General features: G+C 53.8%; 1 protein-coding gene across 8 annotated transcripts in view; it reads right to left on the bottom strand.

The window, feature by feature from the left end:
• The window catches only part of PPP2R5C (protein phosphatase 2 regulatory subunit B'gamma), a 121,084-nt gene that overhangs the window by 8,889 nt on the left and 92,299 nt on the right, over window positions 1-19,896 (bottom strand). For all 8 annotated transcript variants that reach the window (XM_032345305.1, XM_032345306.1, XM_032345307.1 and 5 more), the window contains 7 exons: window positions 16,389-16,448; window positions 14,525-14,633; window positions 12,722-12,775; window positions 7,627-7,797; window positions 6,473-6,600; window positions 5,010-5,111; window positions 3,503-3,575 (listed from right to left, as the gene is read on the bottom strand). In XM_032345305.1, the coding sequence (XP_032201196.1) occupies window positions 3,503-3,575; window positions 5,010-5,111; window positions 6,473-6,600; window positions 7,627-7,797; window positions 12,722-12,775; window positions 14,525-14,633; window positions 16,389-16,448 (697 nt within the window). The remainder of the gene's footprint in view (window positions 1-3,502; window positions 3,576-5,009; window positions 5,112-6,472; window positions 6,601-7,626; window positions 7,798-12,721; window positions 12,776-14,524; window positions 14,634-16,388; window positions 16,449-19,896) is intronic.

The following is a 19,896-nucleotide window of genomic DNA, read 5'->3' as shown; positions in this document are numbered from 1 at the left end:
TCTTAACTCCCTGGAGCCGTTATCCATCCGCCCCTTTGTCCACACGCCACGCATCTCAGCCGTCTAGCCAAACTCCGTGGCTCGCTTCTGCCCAACAGCTGGGCTACGCACTGGAAGCCCGTGGCCGTGGAGCCTCGGCTCAGCCGCTTCCTCCTTCCCGTGCCACTGGGCGCCCAGGCACCTGCCACTCCCATCCACGCCGCCGCGGCCACACGTGCGAGAGCGCCTGGGTGCCGCCCCTTCCAGGCACCAGACATGTTGCTGCCAGAAAGAACTTTCTGAAATCCAAGTCTGACTAGGCCATTTTGCTCTTCAGGACTTTTAAGACCTGCACCTGTTCTTGGGGCTAAACACCCACATTTGTCCCCTCTCCAGCTGCTCCCCAGCACAGACCACGCCCAGACCCCTCCTTCTTCGCCAACAGTCCACCTGTGCTCAACAACCCGGCTTCCGTCCTCTGCCCTCTCTGCCTTGAGAACCTCCCCTGGATCCAGACTGGGTGTCTGAGATGTCCCCTGCGAGGGGTTCAGCCCTCTTGCTGGGGACACCGTGACTATGGCCACCCCAGTGTGGCTTTCTGTGTCCCAGATGGAGGCAGGAAGCAGACCTCCTGCCCACCTTCCTCTCCAGCATGTCCCCATGCGTGTTACGATCTGGCCATCTGAATGCATTCTCTCTGCCTCCATCTGGCTCCCCTCATGGACCCCTGAGCCCCTCGGAGCGGTGTCCTGCCCCCATCTTTGTATCTTGGGAAAGTTCCACAATTCAGGACACGCAGCTGGTGCCCATCTGCCGAGGGAAGTGGCTGTCTCCTCGGTGCCGAGCCCCCAGGGGCTCCCAGAAGCACAACTAAGTGCAGGACACGTCGGGCCCGTGCTGAGAGCAGCATGCGGCTCCCAGTCCTCACTGGGGCTCAGGGCGAAAAGAAGAACGAACGAGAATGTTACAAAATGGTCCTAGCCAAGGGAGGGCCACAGAGCAGGCCCCGGCAGGAGAGGATTCCTACTAGGGATAAAACTGTTGAGGCTGGAGTCCACAGCAGGGTCAAGGAACACACACGTCGCCCAGAGAGGCCCACCTCTCAAGGGAAAGCGGCCAGCCGGGCCCCGCGCCCCGGGCCCGAGGCTGCACCCGAGGTTCACAGAAGCGCCTGTCATCACGTCACACAATTCTGACCAAAGTCAGGGAGACGCGAACACTAGCTGTTCCCAGCCTCTTGGGAGGGCTAGGAGAACACAGTCTCAGGAGAAAGCCTCAGTATTCCAGGACTCGAACAAATTAAACCATGCGTGGTATTCAACAGCTCCAGCAGAACCGCCACAATGGCCATGACAAACGCGACCGGAAATCTGGGAGGCTCCGCCGACTCCCCGAGCCTCGCAGGACGGATGGCGCACGTCCGATCTGAGCGGGGGAGCCTCGGGGCGACTTCCAGACACAGCTCAGGGGGCAGACTTGCAGAAGCAGCAATGAACTCATACCTCAAGAAAGCAGACCTGAGACGGGGAGCCAGGCTCGAAGACCCCACTGTTCCCATGACAGAAACAAGAAACACGCTGTAGTCCACACAGCTCTCTGCTTCCTGCGGTCGTTGTGACAAAGGGCACACAGTGACTGGAGCTTGGAAAAGATTCCCTCTCTCAAGTGAAGACCAAGTCCTGAGGCCTTGCTTCCAGCTCTGAGACATTCCTAGCCCAGGAAGTGTTTTCCTTGGGGGACGTGGCGCCGGGGACTGCACGGGCAGATGGGACTCACGGGGGGTGACTCACACGGGTTCAACTGGGAGCCGGTCAGCCTCATGCCCTGAACGTCACGGTCACCAACGGCACCTGGCGAGCACAGGCAGGGCCTGCCTGAGACGCCGCAGAGAGCAGCCCAGAGGAGTAAAAACGTGGCGTAAGAGAAACTCAGGAGCAGCTCAGGAAAAGGGAGACGGGAGCAGTGTCTATTTCAGAAGGGACACCTGCTACTGCACAGCAGCGAAAACCAGGCCACGCCGTTACACAACCCACCAGCTCTTTCCCGTTTGTGGCAGGAAGGCTTCGTGCGAGTTTCCATGAGATCATTTCTATATTCTCGGTAAGATAAACAGAAGTGGGCTCTCTGACTTGTGCATGGTTCACGCGTCGCAGGGTGTCGAGGTGGCGGGTGTGGGGGGTGGGGTCCCGGCCAGCCCCCTGCACGCGGCTGTCAGGCAGGGCCGCCCGCCTCCACCTGCCCCAGATTCCCACTTTTCCTGTGTCTTAGAAAGAAATGTCAGTATTTTAACCACACACACTCTGTTTCTTACAGCAGATGCCCGGAGCTGTGTGCCTGCAAGGGGCACGCACGGGTTCACGGTCACCTCACAACAGCGATTCCGTGAAGAGCACAGAACAGAGGCCGTAAAGGGGACGCTGCTGGGTTGTTCTACGCGGGGACCGGGACCTCACTTAAGAAAGTCATTCCAGTTTCCGAAGGCTTAAGTCTCCTGAATGTGGTTTTCTTGAGGAAGCACAAGCAAGACGTCACACAGATCAGACACATACGTTTAATAAACCTCTGTTCATGCATCGCTTTTCAGGCAATGTCAGACTGAAAAACCGGCAGCACGGACTTAGCGAATGACCTGTGCACACCTCTCACCCCGGAAAAGCGGACTGCTTGGAATCCAGCCCACCTGCACGAACCTTTAGGGTTCTAAAGGGAGCTGAGTGGTTCTCCTAAAGTACCATCTCGTCTTTTCTGGGAGGCGGAGGACAGCCTGGGGACCGTGCCTGTGGCGGGGACGCATCCCCGTGATTTTCAGACTGGCCCCGAACCAGAAGGAGCAGCTGCCGGACAGTGCTGCAGTCCATTGGGACCAGTGAACATGACACCCAAGACCACACAGCTCAGAAGCCCACACGCCGGCCCCACAGCAGGCACTCTGCAGGGCGCCACTGCTGGCAGCTCCATGGGACACGCCACGTGCGCCCGCCTGCCACAATGCACTGGAGGCTTCTAGCCAGGTCGGGAGGAAGGGTTAGGGCAGACACGACAGAAGTCAGGCAATTTTCAACAATTAAAGGCTCAGCCTCCAGGAACCTGGTTTTAGGAAAAAGGCCACCCAACTTTGTACTTCATCTATTTCAAATCTAACTTTTTTTTCAAATGATTTTGATATTAAAAAGAAAGGACATACCACTTGAGTGACAGCGTCTATGACATTTGTGGGGAGAAAGCAGATTGCAATCCTGGCCCCCAAGCAGAGGCTGCACTCTGGTTTCCTTTTTACCACAGTATACTGGTAAGATTTAGATCTTACTGAAAAGAGGAGGGAAAAAAATCAATTCTGTGGTAAAAACTTGGTGGGGCAAAAACCAGTTGCTTGTACAAAAGTCGAGAAGCACATTTATTGCAGACATGCCCACATACAAGGTTAGCGAGACCGGCCCCGCCCCTCGCGCGAGGACCTCACGTTCCCAGCTCATAAAAACATTCAGTAAGGCCCTGGAGGTTTTCACGTTACTCTTTTTAGTACCTGGGGGTTTGCTTTGGCTAGATTTTCTATTTTAACCCACGCTTCTTCTCGTTCCTTCATTTTTAGCTTCTCTCTGAAAAACAGCAAAACGTCATTGGTATTAGAGACAGGGATCACATGCAAGCAGAGGCGAGAGGCGACGCTGGCGTGACCAGCAGCGGTCACCTACTCTCCTCTGTCACTTCTGGTCTTACTCCCCGAGCTTCACCATGGGGAGCACCGCGGGACGGGATGCGGCACACGCGATGCGGAAAACAAGTCAGACTCAGAGGCAGAGACTGAGTGAGTGAGTAGGCCGCAGGGAGAACATGCTGGAGACCGCGGGCCCCGAGGACACGCGTACGAGCCCCACAGGCCTGCACCGTCCTGCTCTCGCTGCTTCCTCGGGGGAACCTAGAGAACCCTGAAGATAAGCTTATGGGGCCATGGAAAGTGAGACCATCCCACGGCGTACGGGAACCGAGGCTAAGGACTGACGTCCCGACAAGGACGGGTTTAAAACGAACCGTCTTCGGACCCAGTTCTCGTCCACTCCCACCGCCAGAGGCCCACAACCATCTGTAAATCCCTTCACCTTGACCCAGCATTTCTTCTTCTTCTTCTTCTTTTTAATGTGGAGAATGTGCTGCGTGATCTTTAAGATCCTTTTCAGAAAGCTGAGAGACTCACCGTGTGCAAGGCGGAAGGCACGGGTGAACCCAGTGCTCGGCTCCGAAGGAGTCCGGGCCACAAAGCTGGAGGCCGAGAGGCTCCATGTGCATGAGCCCCTGCCTCCCTCCGGCCCCGCAGACCACACCTCGCGCAGTGGGTCCCCCTCATGTGTGTGTCCCTGTCTTTCCACACCACGTTTTTGTCATAGGCACTGCTGTGCTGTCAGAACCTGTGATGAGGCCCCATGGACGGGACAGCATGGACGTGCCGTCTGTGAAGTGTGCACAGGACTGCTGGTTACGTGTATCCCGTAGCCTGAATTATAGTCGTGCAAAGTGTATCTTCCTGAGCCAGCTTCAAGGGACAAGCAAACAAGAAAACCTGCCCAAAGCCCAGACCTGACGGTGACGTCCTCCTCCGAGCGAGAGCTGGGCGCGGGTTTCGTGAACGACGCAGGCCAGGCTTCAGACAAGGCCTGCGCCACATGGGCCTGCAAAACCGTGTCGGGATGAACACGCTTGCTCAGTCATGTAGACCTCAGGGGACAGAACTCAAACCTCGGCCTTATAGACCTGAAAAGCTCCTATGCCCCCAGCCTCTCCATGCTCCTCAGCAAAGCTAAAGTCCGGGCTGCACGCGCGTTTTCCAGAAGTGATTAAACTGGTGCCATAACAGGGAGCACAGAGATGTTCTCCGCCAACAAGTGAACGTAACAAGTGTTTGCATTTCTGTTTCGAGGGTGACAGAGCGAGTTTGCTTTAAAGCAAGGAGTGTTTTAGGACCCACCCAACAGCTTTATTCAGGCCCAAGGAAGAGAAAACCCTTGAAAGAGTAGCTTTTGAAAGGAGCAACTTACTTCAGTTTCTCTGCTTTGAACTGCTGGGTACAGTCGTCGAACAGTTTCTGGTTCATCTCCATGAAGAGTTTCAGCGCATTGTAGATCAAGCCGTGTATTGTCCTGTAAGCAGACCCTGGTGTTCAGGCTCTGAACCCTCCAATTTTCTACCCACCTCCCTGCCCTCCTCGGCCACAGCCCTTTGCCCCCTGACCCTCCAGCTGCTGCAAGGCCCTGTCACACGCCCCTGGGCTCTCTAACCAAAGCCCCGTCACTCTTCCAAGCAGCCCGTGGAGCGCTCCGGACTGGCCCTGGGGCCCCTCGCTTTCTGTCCTGGCTGACAGCAGCCACCTTCCGTGGAAACGGAATAAAAAACACTGACACTTGAAGAAACAGAACGTGTAGGGGAAAATAACGGAAACATTTCAGCATCAAAGACATGTCAGTTTCTTTTTCATCTTAATTAAGGGTAGAAAACTTTTTTAATAATGCCAAAACAGGGCTATGGAAGACACAAAATAAAATGACCACGGAATGGCTTCATGAAGCTCAGCTTCCTGGCTCTGATGTCGAGGAGGAGGAAGAGGCACAGCTGCTCTGTGATTCAGTGGAGCCTGGAGAGGACACCAGTCCCACCTGCCCTCAGCGGATGGCCAAACCGGCAGTGAGACGGGCAGCAGGGCCGCGCTGTGGAGCCCAGGAAGCCCACGGTCTTGTGAGCAGCCACAGAAAAGCCTCCTCCCGCCCGCGACCACCCTCCTTCCTGCCAGGCCTGCCGCTGTTTCTGCTGCTATAGGTTCACGGGAACTTTGTAGCTCACTTCATAACAAAACCCCACTTGTATCTGGAAACATTTAAATAACACTGCTCTCTGTGCAACAGGCAGCAGTCACCACTGCCTCTCGCATTGTACTAAATGCACACGGGGATGGTGGCTGAGCTCCAAGGCCTTTGCTCCCACCTGCTGAGCGTAATAAAAAATGAATGTGGCAGAGAAAAGGCTGCTGAAAGTCGATACAATGACGAGGTCTGCGGGGCTGTGCCAGGGGTGCCCCAGCGACCCCCAGAGCCTTGCGCTGATGCCTCTTAGGGGCCCGGGACTTTTGGTACATTGACTTCACCTGCATTCACCTTCACAACAAGGTGAAGGTCTCTGCAAAGTGCTTACGTGTGTTTCCTTTTTAAACCGGTATTTCGGACTTGGATTTCAATCCTAATTGAAGTATCAGCGACATATGGGGAACTTTAAATGCCCCAGTGGACAGCCAGCTCTTTCCTGTTTTTCCTTTTAATTTTTAAAAAGATTTTATTTATTTATTAGAGAGAGAGAGAGAGAGAGAGCGCGCCCAAGCGGGGGAACGGCAGGCAGAGGGAGAGAGAGAAGCAGATTCCCCACCAAGCAGGGAGCCTGGTGCGGACCTCCATCCCAGGACCCCGGGACCGTGACGTGCGCCGAGGGCAGACGCTTCGCGCCCCCTTCTTACTTGTTCCAGTGGGTCTTGGAGTTGCGGTACAACGAGGGAAACATGATGGGCAGGATCTTGGCGGCGTTGTCGCTGATCAGGCTCATGATGTACTCGTTGTTCCAGTAATACAGCGCTCGCTCTGCCACCTGCAAGACGGAGGGCACAACTGTGGGGACCGGGACGAGAGACCCTCATTCAGCAGGACCCTCGTCACAACTGCGTGGAGAGGTGATGAATCACCCATCAGCCAATCAGCGCCACAGACTCGGCCCACTCAAGACCATCATCCCAGAGACCGCTGCAAAGGGCAGCCGGTTTCCTGCCCGCCAAGAACCCACTCACTCACTCCTCCACTCCTTCAAGGAACATCCAGGCTGCGCCCCGGGCTCTACATGGAGGACGAGGCCAAATGCTCCCCGCCCACCGCCTTCTGCCCGCTCCCTCCGCCACGGGTCCGGGAAGAGCCAAGGCGTCCGAGTGGACAAGATGAAGTGGGACTCCCGCCCTCGCAGAGCTTACGTTCCAGCAGGGCAGACAGAGGTTGGGAGAATTAATTCCCCCGAGGTGACAGGCCCTGGGGCGGACGGCAGCACGGAGCGTCAGGAGGGCCGCCTCGCTCAGGGTGGGCCACTGACACGTTCCAGCACGTGCAAGGGAGGCTGACAGGCTGAACAAAGGTCCTGGGGACGACCTCAGAACGAGGCCACAACGGCTGAATGAGGAGCCCAGGAGGGAAGAGCAGCAGGTGACTGAGGCCCCCTCAAACAGGAGCTGGGGTGAGGGGGACAAAAGTCGGAATGTGTATGTGTCAGAAACAAGTGCTTGTCGACGGGGAGTCTCAGGGCCGAACAGTTTGTCCCCAAGTGTCCGTCGCTCGGTTGTGGGGAGCGAGGTGTGATGCCGTTGGGGCACACAGAACGGGAAGACAAAGACGGCTTTCCTGAGGAGCCTTTCCTAATTACTCTTAGTGAGAAGCAGGGGTTCAGTGATGGACCGAGACGTTCAAGTGTGTTTTACAGAGTCAGTGTCTTCGCACCCTACTTCGAAGTACGACTACACGGGTGTCTCCCTTCGCCCATGGGACAGGCACGGTGTGGCCGCGACGCACCGAAGCCGGTCACCTCTGCCGATGTGGACACCCATCGAGGCTGCTCTCGGCTCGCCCTCCGTACCTGGAAGTGGGGGCTGGACACGCATTTGGCCAGCTGCCGGAAGAGCGGCTCCATGATCTTCACAAACTCCGACGGCTCGATCACGTCTAAGATCTCCTCTAATTCATTCAAGAACATGACTTCTTTTGGACTGTGAGTCTTTGGCCAGTATTTGAGAAGCGCCATCACCACCTGCCGGAGAAAAAACACACGGTGTGACACCCGCCGCCTGCGCTCTGTGGGCGCGACCCCCCGAGCAGAGCCACAGAACCAGGCGACGCTTTCTTCTGTGGAGACGGATCAGCCGCACCGTAAGTCAGCACGTGGGCTTTTTACAATCAGAGAACCGGATCTCATCTGATTTACTTCAGAATTGCCACTTTAACACATGTGACCCGCTCCCTCTGCTTAACCCCACTGCAGTCAGTCCCTTCAGAAAAAAAAAGAAGATAAAACATGAGCAGTCAGGAGGGTTTAGAGAGGAAAAGAATGAAGGAGAAACACGGGAAGTAGGAATCTGTGAATCCGTTTCTACGCAGCAGCGGTCAGCGGGGAGGCTGCTGGCCACAAGTACGCAAAATCTGTTTCTCAAACTGGCCATTCCTCGGTATTTCTGCACACTGTGTGCACACACGGTGTTTCCGACTGTGCTAAGAGGAGTCAGAACAGGAGATGTGGAAAGAGCTGATCCTGTTGTAGCTCAGGCTGCGTGGGGCTGCAGGGGGATCTGAGGTCCCACTGCCCTCTGCACGTGACCTGTGACCCTGGGCCGGTGACCACCTCGGGGGCTGCGAGGACCTTGCACTGAGGCGAGCTGGCCCATGGGGAGCACGGCAGCGTGGCCTCAGCTGGGATCCGGCCCGACAGCATCTGTGGCGCTGGCCCCAGAGAGGCATGTTCAGCCGGCGGCGGCGACAGCTCCCTCACCTTCGGGGACCGGACCTTACCTTCCTTGCCCGGGTCGGCAGGGAGGAGTTTCTGTGGGGCAACCTTTCTCTGTCTCACACCTACAGTTCCCAAATTTCCTGTTACAACCATACCAGTAAAGAGCATACACCCAGAGTGTCAGATTCAACTCGGTGAGGGTGAGTAACATTTCTAGAGTGCAGCTGTCTTCATTCTGAAAGAGCACAAGGGCCCAAAACACGACCGCAGCCCATCACCACCATTTCAGGAACCAGTGTCCCAGCCCCTCACGAGTGTTGGGACCGCCACGAAAATCACGGCCAGTGCCAGCTCCTTCCGGCCGGCGGGTGGGGGTTCTCCACCTGTCTGTCCTCCGTAACCCTGCAGACAGCGCCTGAGGCTGGGCAGGCCCGCGGCGACATCCTGACTGTGGCTAAAACACGACGGGCCTCTCAGCAGCTGCCATTCTGAACAACTCCGCTAACGCTTTTGGTCTTCAGGCTCCAAGATGGTCTTTGATGATGTTACACTTTATGAAACTCCAACATGTATTAAAAAAGACTGTGCTCCTTGTTTTGGAGCCTGATGTAAAGCTTTATAAAACAATCGTCTCTGAAGGGATTTCCTTAAAAAATCTAGTGTTTAATGATTTTGGTCCTACTTTTTGCTCAAAACCGTTGGACATTTAGTGACCAGCTACTATTCCCCAGTGTGGGGACCACGGTTAAGATTATGGCAGATGTCGGGGTGTCTGGGTGGCTCAGTCAGTTGAGCGGGTTCCTTCGGCTCGGGTTGGGATCCTGGGGTCCTGGGATCGAGCCCTGCATCGGGCTCCCTGCTCAGCAGAGAGCCTGCTTCTCCCTCTCCCTCTGCCTGCTGCTCTGCCTACTTGTGGTCTCTCTCCATCTTTCTAATAAATAATAAAATCTTTAAAAAGTCGTTAAAAAAAAAGATTATGGCAGATGTCAGTCAGTTTCCAAACCCACTCTTCCTTGTCATTTGTCAAATGGTACTTTGTTAGGAAAAACACACTGGTGTGTGAGACGCAGAACACAATGGCATTAGCTATTCAATGTCTCTAGAAGAGGTTTTATTTCTGGAATTGGAGCCCCACGCTGGACCAACTTATCACACCATCTGGAGTGACCTATGCTCGATACCATGGTTTCAGAAGGCAGCAGCACTTTGCAAAAGAGGGACCTGCCTGGTGAAGCTCATCGAGGCAAAAGCTGTCTGCTGCAGGCTCTCCTTTGGAGACTCCACGGGGTGCTGCTCTCCGGACGGGGCTGGAGAGGGCAGGCGAGCCCCTCCCCGACACACCAGAAAAAAGAGGGTTCCCACCAGATCAAGTCAATTATCCTGAAGAAACAGGCGGTCGACAACATAACGTGATCTTATTTCCACCTGTGATCTGATGAGCTTGTATTGTTCGTACAACAGTAGCGTATGTGTTCAAGAAAGTTTCTGAACGCTACACACAGTTCACAAATAAAATATTAATTGCAGACCTTGAATGGGAGTGTTGCAGGTCTTTTAAATGGATCGTACTTTAAACATTCTTGATCTTGGCCATACTGGCTTCAGGAGAGCCTTGGGTGCAGACCCTGAGACCGCCCCCTACCCCGTGGGTGCCGTGTCCTCCTCAGCGCTGCCAAGTGGACGCGCACCTTCACAACACTATCCCGTTCATCATCTTGTCGATGAGCTTTCAATGCTGAAGGAAGACGGAGCAGCCTCTGTATTTCATAACATGGGAACTTCAAAGAGAGGAGTTCCCCGAGGTGAGGGTCTGTATGGTTTTGATGTGCGGAAACCAAAATCTGCTTTCTGTGGTCCACGGAGCACTGATATGCAGTCTGTGCTGCAGGAGATCCGGGAATGGAGCGAATCTGGGTGGCAGTCCCGGGACCGGCTGTGCGGGGGCTTCTCCATGCCCGTGCCAACTCAGAGCTTACGGTCTAAGACGGAAGGACCCAGCAGAGGCCAGCGGCTGCCTCTCTCCTTCCGTCAGACAACTACGGCCAAGAGCTCCCGCTGCCGCCAACTGTTGTCAGCTTTCACATTCGTCTTTGGGGAAGGAGAACAGGGGCGTGCTGGGCAGGATTAGGACTCGGGCTGAGACAGACCTGGCCGGGGACCGGGGCACTACGGTGGGGGCCTGGCCTGCGGCGAATGCGGCGCAGCATCTGGTAGATTCTTCAGTCCCTGGAGCGTGTGAGAAATACACACAGAGAAAAATCAGGGAAGTGCAAGCTTTTTCTTTCCCTTATTTCTGAGGTAGAAAAGGCAGGGTGTGTGCCAGACTGTTTCCACACGTGTCATCGGTACGTGTCATCGGTAATGGTTCCAACCCGTCGGTGGGAGCCACTGTCCAACACAGACACAGGCCCTGAGGACGCGGCCCCACTGGAGAAGAGACTTGATCACTGGGGCCACCTCAGCTGTCCTTCCCCACCGAGACACGTCTTCCGTTTAGTCGAGGGGGATAAAAACAACCCGACCCTGAAAGGGAGAAAACACTCTGGGTTTGACACTGAAGTCTGGTAAGTTTGGTGCCTCTCTGTGGGGGGTTCCAGAATCTCGGAGGAGGCAGAGGTGTGCGGGGACCCCAGGTTGTGGTTGAGGGCTCTTCCGGAGTTGCCGGGTGACTCTGGGAGTCAGTGCACGGGGTTCAGAAGAAAGCAGAGATCGGGAGCCAGTGTGGCCCAGAAACAGAGAAACTGCATTTCTCGCGTGTTTCTACCGTAACACTCACAACCTCACGGGACCACTGTGGAGGCAGCCACGGGGATAGACAATGCCGGCATGACATTTGCCTCTCCTATCCCAGCGGGTAGCTTCAGAAAGAGTACTCAAACGCTGCAGCTGACACTCCGTACCTCTCACTTTGTCACCCAACAGTAAGAAATTGCCTGGCGGATTAAACATGGGCAATGGGTCTGAAGGGGTTGGTCCGACCAGGTGACCAACCAGTGCATGAAGAGATGCCCAACTTCTTCAGCGGGGAGGGACATGCCAATCAAAGAGCCCCCGAGAGACGCCACCACACGCTCACTAGATGGCCAGGATGAAAAAAGGGATGATCCCCGAGTGCTGGCGAGGACGTGGAGGGCGTGGAGCCTGTGCAGCAGCTGGGGAGGTCGGGCAGTGGGGTAGCTCCTCCCAGAGCTAAGCACAGGAACACTAGCTGACCCAGCACTGCCCCTCGAGCTGTACAACCGACAGGGCCGAGAGCGGGAACCTGCACAGACCCCTGGCACCCACGCTCACAGCGACCCCAGCATCCACCGGCAGGGGAGCGGACGAACAGAATTCAAGGGAGTCCATCCAGCCGCACCCGGGGACCGAGTTCGGACACAGGCAAGGCGGGTCTGAACCCTGACGACATCCTGCACGAAGCCACCCGTGCCCAAACCGGCCAACTTGTAGACACAGAAAGCAGGCGAGAGGCCACCAGGGGTGGGCGGAGGGGAAGCAGGAGTCGGCGTTTGGGGGGATCAGAGCTTCTGTCTGGGACGATAACCAAGTTCTGGGAATCGTGGTGACAGCTGGGCAGCAGTGGGATGTAATTAATGCCCCACGCATGTACAGTGAGAATGGCACATTGCATTGTATGCCGCACGCACTTTATCACAGTTACAGAACATGAGTAACGTGATATACCAGGAGCCACTGAATTGTACATTTCAAATGGGTGAGACGTACAGTATATGGATTATAGCTCAATAAAGCTACAAAAAAGCATATTCAAAGGCTTACACCAGCCCCCACACCTTTCACTTGGCTAACCTAAGATATGACAGCCTTCGGTTTTAGACAAGATAACAGGCCGAGAAATCTGGAAAACGACATGCTCAACAGAGGCCACTGGGCACTTGTGGTCATCACAGAGCAGCTACCCTCGGACCCGGAAGGAAGGCCGCCAGTGCCTCCCGTTCGGAGGACTGTGATCCAGCTCAGGGAAGAGGCAATCTGCTCACGTATGATCATCACCGCGGTAAGGGACCCTGCAGTCCAAGTCGCCCCACTCTGAACACATACGACACGTGAGGGGAAGCAGTGTGTTTGTCAGCGGGACCACAGGGGTGACGTGCTCCAAGCAGCTACCTGGCCAGTGGGGCCACGGTGATAGGACATCTGGGGACGCCCACAGGCCACATCACAGGTGCACCGGTGCCCGACCAAGGTCCCAGCCAGAGCGCATACTTACTGGTTCAGTGAGGGTGCTGTCCTTTTCTAAGAACTGCACGACACAGTACGCCAGCTGCGAAGTACAGGAGAGAGGGCGTTAGCATTTCCCTCCACAGCGGTAACGCTGCCCCCCACCCCCTTGGTATGCCCCCCCCGGGGCGGGCAGACACTGTGCTCTGAGGGGGATGCTCAGGGACAAGACACAGCAGAAAGCTAAAAAAATCAGGAAACAGTTTTTCAGACGAATATCAAATATCGACAAGTCAGCCTTGGTTTGACAGGGATTTTCCTCACCTCCTTCTTAGAGATCGTAATTAACAAGTCATCTAACAGCTGGAAAAAGACAAATTAAAATCTGGTTGCACCTTAAACCACTGAACTATTAATGTCTTCTGTAGAACAATTAACAGGATAACAGCTGGTTGGAAGTACAGCGACCATCACCCATTAACAGCAGAAGGCGGAAAAAAAGCCCACCACGAAGGAAAATACCTCCCAGGAAGCTGACATGCTAAGATTCCCGTAAAGAATACACTTCCTGGGGGGCGCCTGGGTGGCTCAGTGGGTTAAGCCTCTGCCTTTGGCTCAGGTCATGATCTCAGGGTCCTGGGATCGAGCCCCGCATCGGGCCCTCTGCTCATCAGGGAGCATGCTTCCCCCTCTCTCTGCCTACTTGTGATCTCTGTCTGTCAAATAAATACATAAAATCTTTAAAAAAAAAAAAAAAAAAAGAATACACTTCCTGGGGCGCCTGGGTGGCTCAGTGGGTTAAAGCCTCTGCCTCTGGGTCAGGTCATGATCCCAGGGTCCTGGGATCGAGCCCTGCGCCGGGCTCTCTGCTCAAATCACCCCCCCCCATGCCCCTGCCTGCCTCTCTGCCTGCTTGTTCTCTCTCTCTCTCTCTCTCTCTCTCTCTCTCTCTGTATCAAATAAATAAATAAATAAAATCTTAAAAAAAAAAAAAAAAAAAAAAGAATACACTTCCTGTGGCTGAGCCTGTGCCGACACACCGTGCCCCCCAGCGTGAGGGCCTGCAGGACGGGGGAGCCCGCTGGCTGCCAGGCTTGTCCCTGACCCTCCGCACCTATCCGTGCAGGGCTCATGAGGGCGGGAGTGAAGGACGGACCACGGCTCGTGGGTAAGTGCAGCCGCCCAACGGGTAGGAACCACTTAGGGACCAGGTGCTCAGGGTAACAGTCATCAGATTTCTGCAAACTACAGAAAGCCCACAGCTATGTCGCTGGCCACAGACAGAGGCTTCTTCTTGAAGGAGCCAGACTTAAAATCTGACAGAAAACTTCCTCTGAGAAGTGCCCTTGACTCCTGTCATTGAGTGAGTCACCCCCTTCTCTGTGCTTAGAACGAATTCTGAAATTCTCCACTCCTGAGACGTTTCTGATTTTTTTTTTATGGCTGTTTTTTCTAAGCTTTTTTTTTTTTTTAAAAGATTTATTTATTTATCTGACAGAGCGAGATCACAAGTAGACAGAGAGGCAGGCAGAGAGAGAGACAGAGAGGGAAGCAGGCTCCCTGCTGAGCAGATCGAGCAGGACTCGATCCCAGGACCCTGAGATCATGACCTGAGCCGAAGGCAGCGGCTTAAACCACTGAGCCACCCAGGTGCCCCTGTTTCTGATTTTCTTAAGAGGGAATCTCTTGACCCCTGTATCCTTTCAATTACCTACATCAGCAGTGGGACATAATAAAGAGGACACTCCCAGTAACAGGCTGGGATTGTGTGTCTCGGGCTCATCAGTGCTCATGTGCAGACCCTGTGCTAGCGAGTGTCCCCACCTGCGCGTCACCGCTGGGCACCCCTTACCTGTGGATGGTAGACACTCAGAGATTTCACTTTGTGCAAAGGTAGCAACACCTTCAGTAAGAAAATCTTGTGCTCTTCTTTTAGTGGTAAGGCAAATCCATTAATTATACTGTGAAAACAGAATTTATTCAAAGTTTGAATATTTATGATTTCCAGATTAAAAAAAATCTGTTTTTCTTTTCTCATTTTCAGCATAAAAATTGGTAAGCAAAATGTACGTTGCACAAAAGACGATATTAACAGAAATGAAAAAGAAAACTAAATACATTCCAAGAAGCATGGTCATTTTTATCTTTGTTATGTGTAAGATAAATCTAAAATTCTGGATTTGTTCTGGGTTACCCAAAACAGCACGAGTCCCTGGGGGCAAAACCTCCTTCTTTAGACAGGCTGTGGAGGCCGGGCAGCTCCCGTGGGACCCCCGGTCTGGGTCTGCCCAAGCCCGGCACCTTCCCTTTGCCTTCACCCATTTTTAGGAATTGGCAACTCTCTGGAGAAATTTGGGTTCGTTACTCTAATGCTGGGAGGATGGAGTCTGAGTGTGCAAGATGGGAGTTGGCTACAAATCAGCCAGGGAGTCGTTCCCTTCTACAAAGAAAGGGGGTCTCACTCCTGCCTCCAAACTGAAGCTTTGTCTCTAACATTAAGTAGCGTACCCACTGGTTTCCAGCTGGGCGATGGGGCTTCCTTTTTCTCTATTTGGTTTTATTATTTGGCAAGCACAGACACGTTTGGAGCTACGGAGCAGTGACATCAATTTCTAGACTGTTCTGCACCCTCTAGGGGTCCTGTGTATGTGTGTGCCGCAGGCTGTCTGAAGTGGACATTAGGGATGACCTGCTCATTTGCATCCGGGAGACCCTCAAGGTCAAGCACCTCTTCTGGATCCCAGCAGCAGGAAGCAGAGTCCTTTCTGTGACACACCGGGCTGTGCAGACACTTAATGCCCTCCTTGCAACATGTTGGAGGTGAGTAGATTTCCCCACTTTACTAAGAAAACAGTGGTCAAGACTAGTTAAGGAAGGTAATACAACTAGTAAGGGGCCTTCAATCGCTCACCATACTCTACTAAGAGAGAGTAACCGGCCGACTGTGCTGAAATAGGTCTAAGTAGACTTCTGCACGGGGACTAAGAGTTTTTTCAGATTATATCTAAAACAGCAAGGACGGTTTTCTCAGCGTGGCTGGAGCACAGAGAGAGCAGATGACGCCTGTGCTCCCAGAGACAGGCTTCCTGCGTTTCCAAAGCTCCGGGGATTGACACAGCGTCCCTCCCTGCAGTGTCCCCTCCCTGCAGTGTCCCTCGGAAGCTTTAGCTGCTGATGCAGCTGAATCCCTGAGGAATGTGCTGGAGGAGAGCACTTCCAAGCTTCTTCGACTGGGCAACCCCGAGAAACTCTGGAAAGCAGTGGGTTGGAGGTCTGATACAAAATCTACAGGTCACTGATTCAGCGAGCAAGAACTCCACTTGGCCTAAGATGGTAAAATTTGTAAAATATCACTTTTAAGAACATTTATAAAAAAGTTATAAAACCAAGGCAATTTGAAATATTAGCATTTACTCAACACTGCCCGGGTACAGTGAATGATCCATTCTTCCAGTGTCACACAAAAACCTTAAGGTAACCATCTTAATGGGTGATGAGGGGTGTGAAACAGCACCTGTGTGCCGAGCCAGGCACCCAGGGGGGTTTCTCTTCGGTGGCTCCTAACCCCAGACCTCACCAACCCCTTCCATCAAGAGAGGTCTTAGTTCCTCTGGGAATGGTTTCAGTCGCCTCACTCTGGGGAGAGCTGCTGGACTCAGTGGGCTGGATCATTCTGGAATCCATTCCACTCGCTGCCAGGAACAGAGACGACTCACCTCCCCAGGATTTCCAGTAACTCTGCTATGCCGTTGTGATGCTCTGTTTCATAAATAAACCTAGAAGAAGCAACATGCCACTTAGAATTTGACACTGAAGTAACAACTGTAAAGACTAAAATCCTCTGAATAAGGAAACAAGGTGCTTTGGAGGGAGGGGGGTGTGCAAAGACCTGGAGGGCAGAGCGCATGGGTCTGCTCAAATGTCCCCCCAACATTTTACTTTGGATTTCCAAAGATGGAGAAAGGCTGTAGGGTCTGTACTATGAGCTCCCCTACTTCAGCCGCCCAGAGGTGATGAAGAGCAATTTGCCATCTGCCAACCTAACTCGACACCTTCCTCAGTTTTTTTTTTTTTAAAGATTTTATTTATTTATTTGACAGACAGAGATCACAAGTAGGCAGAGAGGCAGGCAGAGAGAGAGAGAAGGAAGCAGGCTTCCCGCCGAGCAGAGAGCCCAACATGGAGATTGATCCCAAGACCCTGGGATCAGGACCTGAGCTGAGGGCAGAGGTTTTAACCCACTGAGCCACCCAGGTGTCCCCACCTTCCTCAGTTTTAAAACCTCCAACAGTTGCCTGGGTCTGTGCCAGGGCAGAAGTCCCTTCCTGCCCACTTGGACTGTCTTCCCTGCTTCCTTATAGACACCTCGCATGGCCCCTCATGGATTCAAGCACCCCCTCCTGGAACCCCAGTACAAGCAGCCGATCTGCGTCCTGAAAAGCCTCTCGCGCTGTGCCTGCCCAGTGGGCTCCCATGGCCCCTGCAGCGTCTGTCCCATGCTTAGAACACGTTGACAGGCTGGATACTATGAGAAAGAACAGGGACACCGAACAGGGCAACAGCTCCCCAGCTCCCGAGGATTTCCTCAAAAGCCAGGAGCCCACTCCTGCCCACACCGTGCTCGCCTGGCGTCCACCTCAACCTCAACCAAGGCAAGGGTGCTGCCTGCCGGGAGTGGGGTCTGAAAAAGGATTCTGTTCTCCGTTGACAAAAACAGTTTAGAGGCAGCTCTATGTCAAAAATAAGAGTTTGTGATGATTTAAAAAAAAATATGACTCTGAAATTTTGTTGTTCTTGTTTGCAACGAATGGACAAGGGACCTCAAGGTAAAGAACACGTCAAATATTCACAGCACGTGAAATGTTCCTGAAGGTGGGGCTTTGACACTGCCACATCCTGGAATGGGCAGAATTCTCGGAAGGTCTGGTGCTTGAACCAGGCCATGAAGGAAGGCTGACAGATGTCTGGACGGGGTGGAGTGGGAGGGAGAAGGCAGGGCTGGAGCGAAGGTCTGTGAAATGGAGCGGGGAGTGGGCCGCGGGCAGGAGGTGGGCCAGGCAGACACGCAGGGTGGCGCCCCGAGGGCCTCACGTGGGTCGGCTACAGCCACTGAACAGAGAACCACAGTGCCACGGAAATGAGTGTGGCCACGGCATGAATGGGTGGTGGGGAGTGACCCAGACAGCACGGGGCACCTGTCTGGTGAGAAGCAGGCGGTATGGTCCTACGGCAGGGGACGCAGCCCTCAACTCCCCACCGGGCTCTGCGCTGCACCGGCCTGGAGACTGGGCGCCGACCCCCTGGAGCCCCATCCTTCGTGCTGCGTCTGCGCTCGGACGCACTCAGATTTATAAAACTCAACTGGCGCGTTGCTTGTTTTCTCAGTTTCCACGAGCAAAGTTGGAGCTTTGTACGAAGTACAGCCGTGCCACCTGTCTGCTTCTCTCGATGACCCGGGGGGCTGGGAAGGCAGCAGGACTGCACGAGGCACCCGCAGACCTCAGGGCTCGGCTCTGGGCCTCTGCTGGGCTCGGGCTCTACATGCTCCAGCTGTCGCGTGTGGACAAGGACGGCCTTCTGCTGTTGGACATTTTGTTTTCCTAAATCAGCATCACTATATTCTTCTTGGTAAGTTCTTCATTTCTTTTTTTCATCAGAGATAGTTTTTTTTTTTTTTTTTTTTTTTTTTTTAAATTCAAGCTAGTTAACATACAGTGTAGCACTGATTTCAGGGTCAATCCAGTGATTCATCAGATGCATGTGACACCCAGGGCTCATTCCATCACGTGACCTCCTTAATGCCCGTCACCCAGGTACCCCATCCCCCCACCCCCTCCCCTCCAGCAGCCCCGTTTGTTAAGAGTCTCCTATGGTTTGCCTCCCTCTCTGATTTCAACTTACTTGATTTTCCCTTCACCTATGTTCATCTGTTTTGTTTTTAAATTCCACATTCGAGAGAAATCCTGTGACAACTGTCTTCCTCTTATTTTGCTCAGCATAACACCCTCCAGTTCCATCCATGTCACTGCAAACAGCAAGCTTTCCTTCTTTTTGACGGCTGAGTGATACTCCACTGCACGTACACACCGTACCTTCTTTACCCGTTCGTCTGTCATGGACATCTGGGCTCTCTCCGCAATTTGGCTACTGTGGACACTGCTGCTCTAAACACTGGGGTGCATGTGCCTCTTTGAATCGGCAAACAAAATTCTTTGTTTCTATTTATTTGACCTGACTTGAAATAGATATAAAAAAGAGAAACCAAATCTCCTTTTAACTTTTCCTGAGAGGGACAAGAAAGGAAGGTGCGGAGTGGGGAGAAAGCCATAATGAAGACGTCTGCACGGGAGTCGGATGGTGTTTCTCACTTTTCCAGCAAAAACAATCAGGACTCTCTAAAAACTGAGCCAGAACCTGCTTACTGGAGGCAGTCTCCAGAACGGACACTATCAGTATCTTTCCTCCGTGGGATGTGCCCTGAGCCTCCCATGAAGAGGCGGAATCTGTCTCCCTCCCTACGGATCTGTCGTCCTGTGAGTCGCCTGCATCAGCACAGAAGGGAGAAGGGAATCTGCTCCAGTTACCGGCCGAGCCTTGCGGCTCCCGCTTCTTCCTTCCTGGAAGCCACCTGAGGTCCTGCCCGGAGCCATCCTGCACGTGTTGGCCCCCACAGACCGTGGGCAGCGGTGGAGCTGCCCACGGAGCCCAGCTCTGATTACAGATCTGCGAGAAAGTCATCGGCTGTTGCTGATTCCAGCCGCTGGGCTGTAACAGACCCAGAGCCCTGGGCTGCCCTTGCTCACTCCAGGGTTCCAGCCCGCCCTGGCTGGACCGTCAACAGGCAGATCCCTGCCGCTCCCAGTTCCCACGCGCTCATCAGAAGGAGAAACTATCCAAACGGGCTTGACTTGAACACTTTCAGTGAGATAAACCAAACAGGCTGCAGAGGTCTTTTCTTCCACGCTGGGGTCATGCCACAGACTTCTCTCCTGATCCTTCCCCTTCCGCAGGAGATCGGAGGTGTGGGAGGCGGAGACCGACTACGGGATCCACACAACGTGCCCGCTTTTGATGGCATCGGTCAGGAACGACAGTGACAGAAAAGATGGCTGAAACCCAAGAGCATCGCACGCCAGCCTGGGGCACTCGGTGAGAACGAAATCAAGTGCAGTGACTTCTGAATAATTAAAATGTTTTCGTTATTGTACGGAGATTCTTCATGAT

The sequence above is a fragment of the Mustela erminea genome, chromosome 5, assembly GCF_009829155.1.
Source record: "Mustela erminea isolate mMusErm1 chromosome 5, mMusErm1.Pri, whole genome shotgun sequence".
Lineage (NCBI taxonomy): Eukaryota > Metazoa > Chordata > Mammalia > Carnivora > Mustelidae > Mustela > Mustela erminea.
This window is presented reverse-complemented; position numbering and strand designations above follow the sequence as displayed.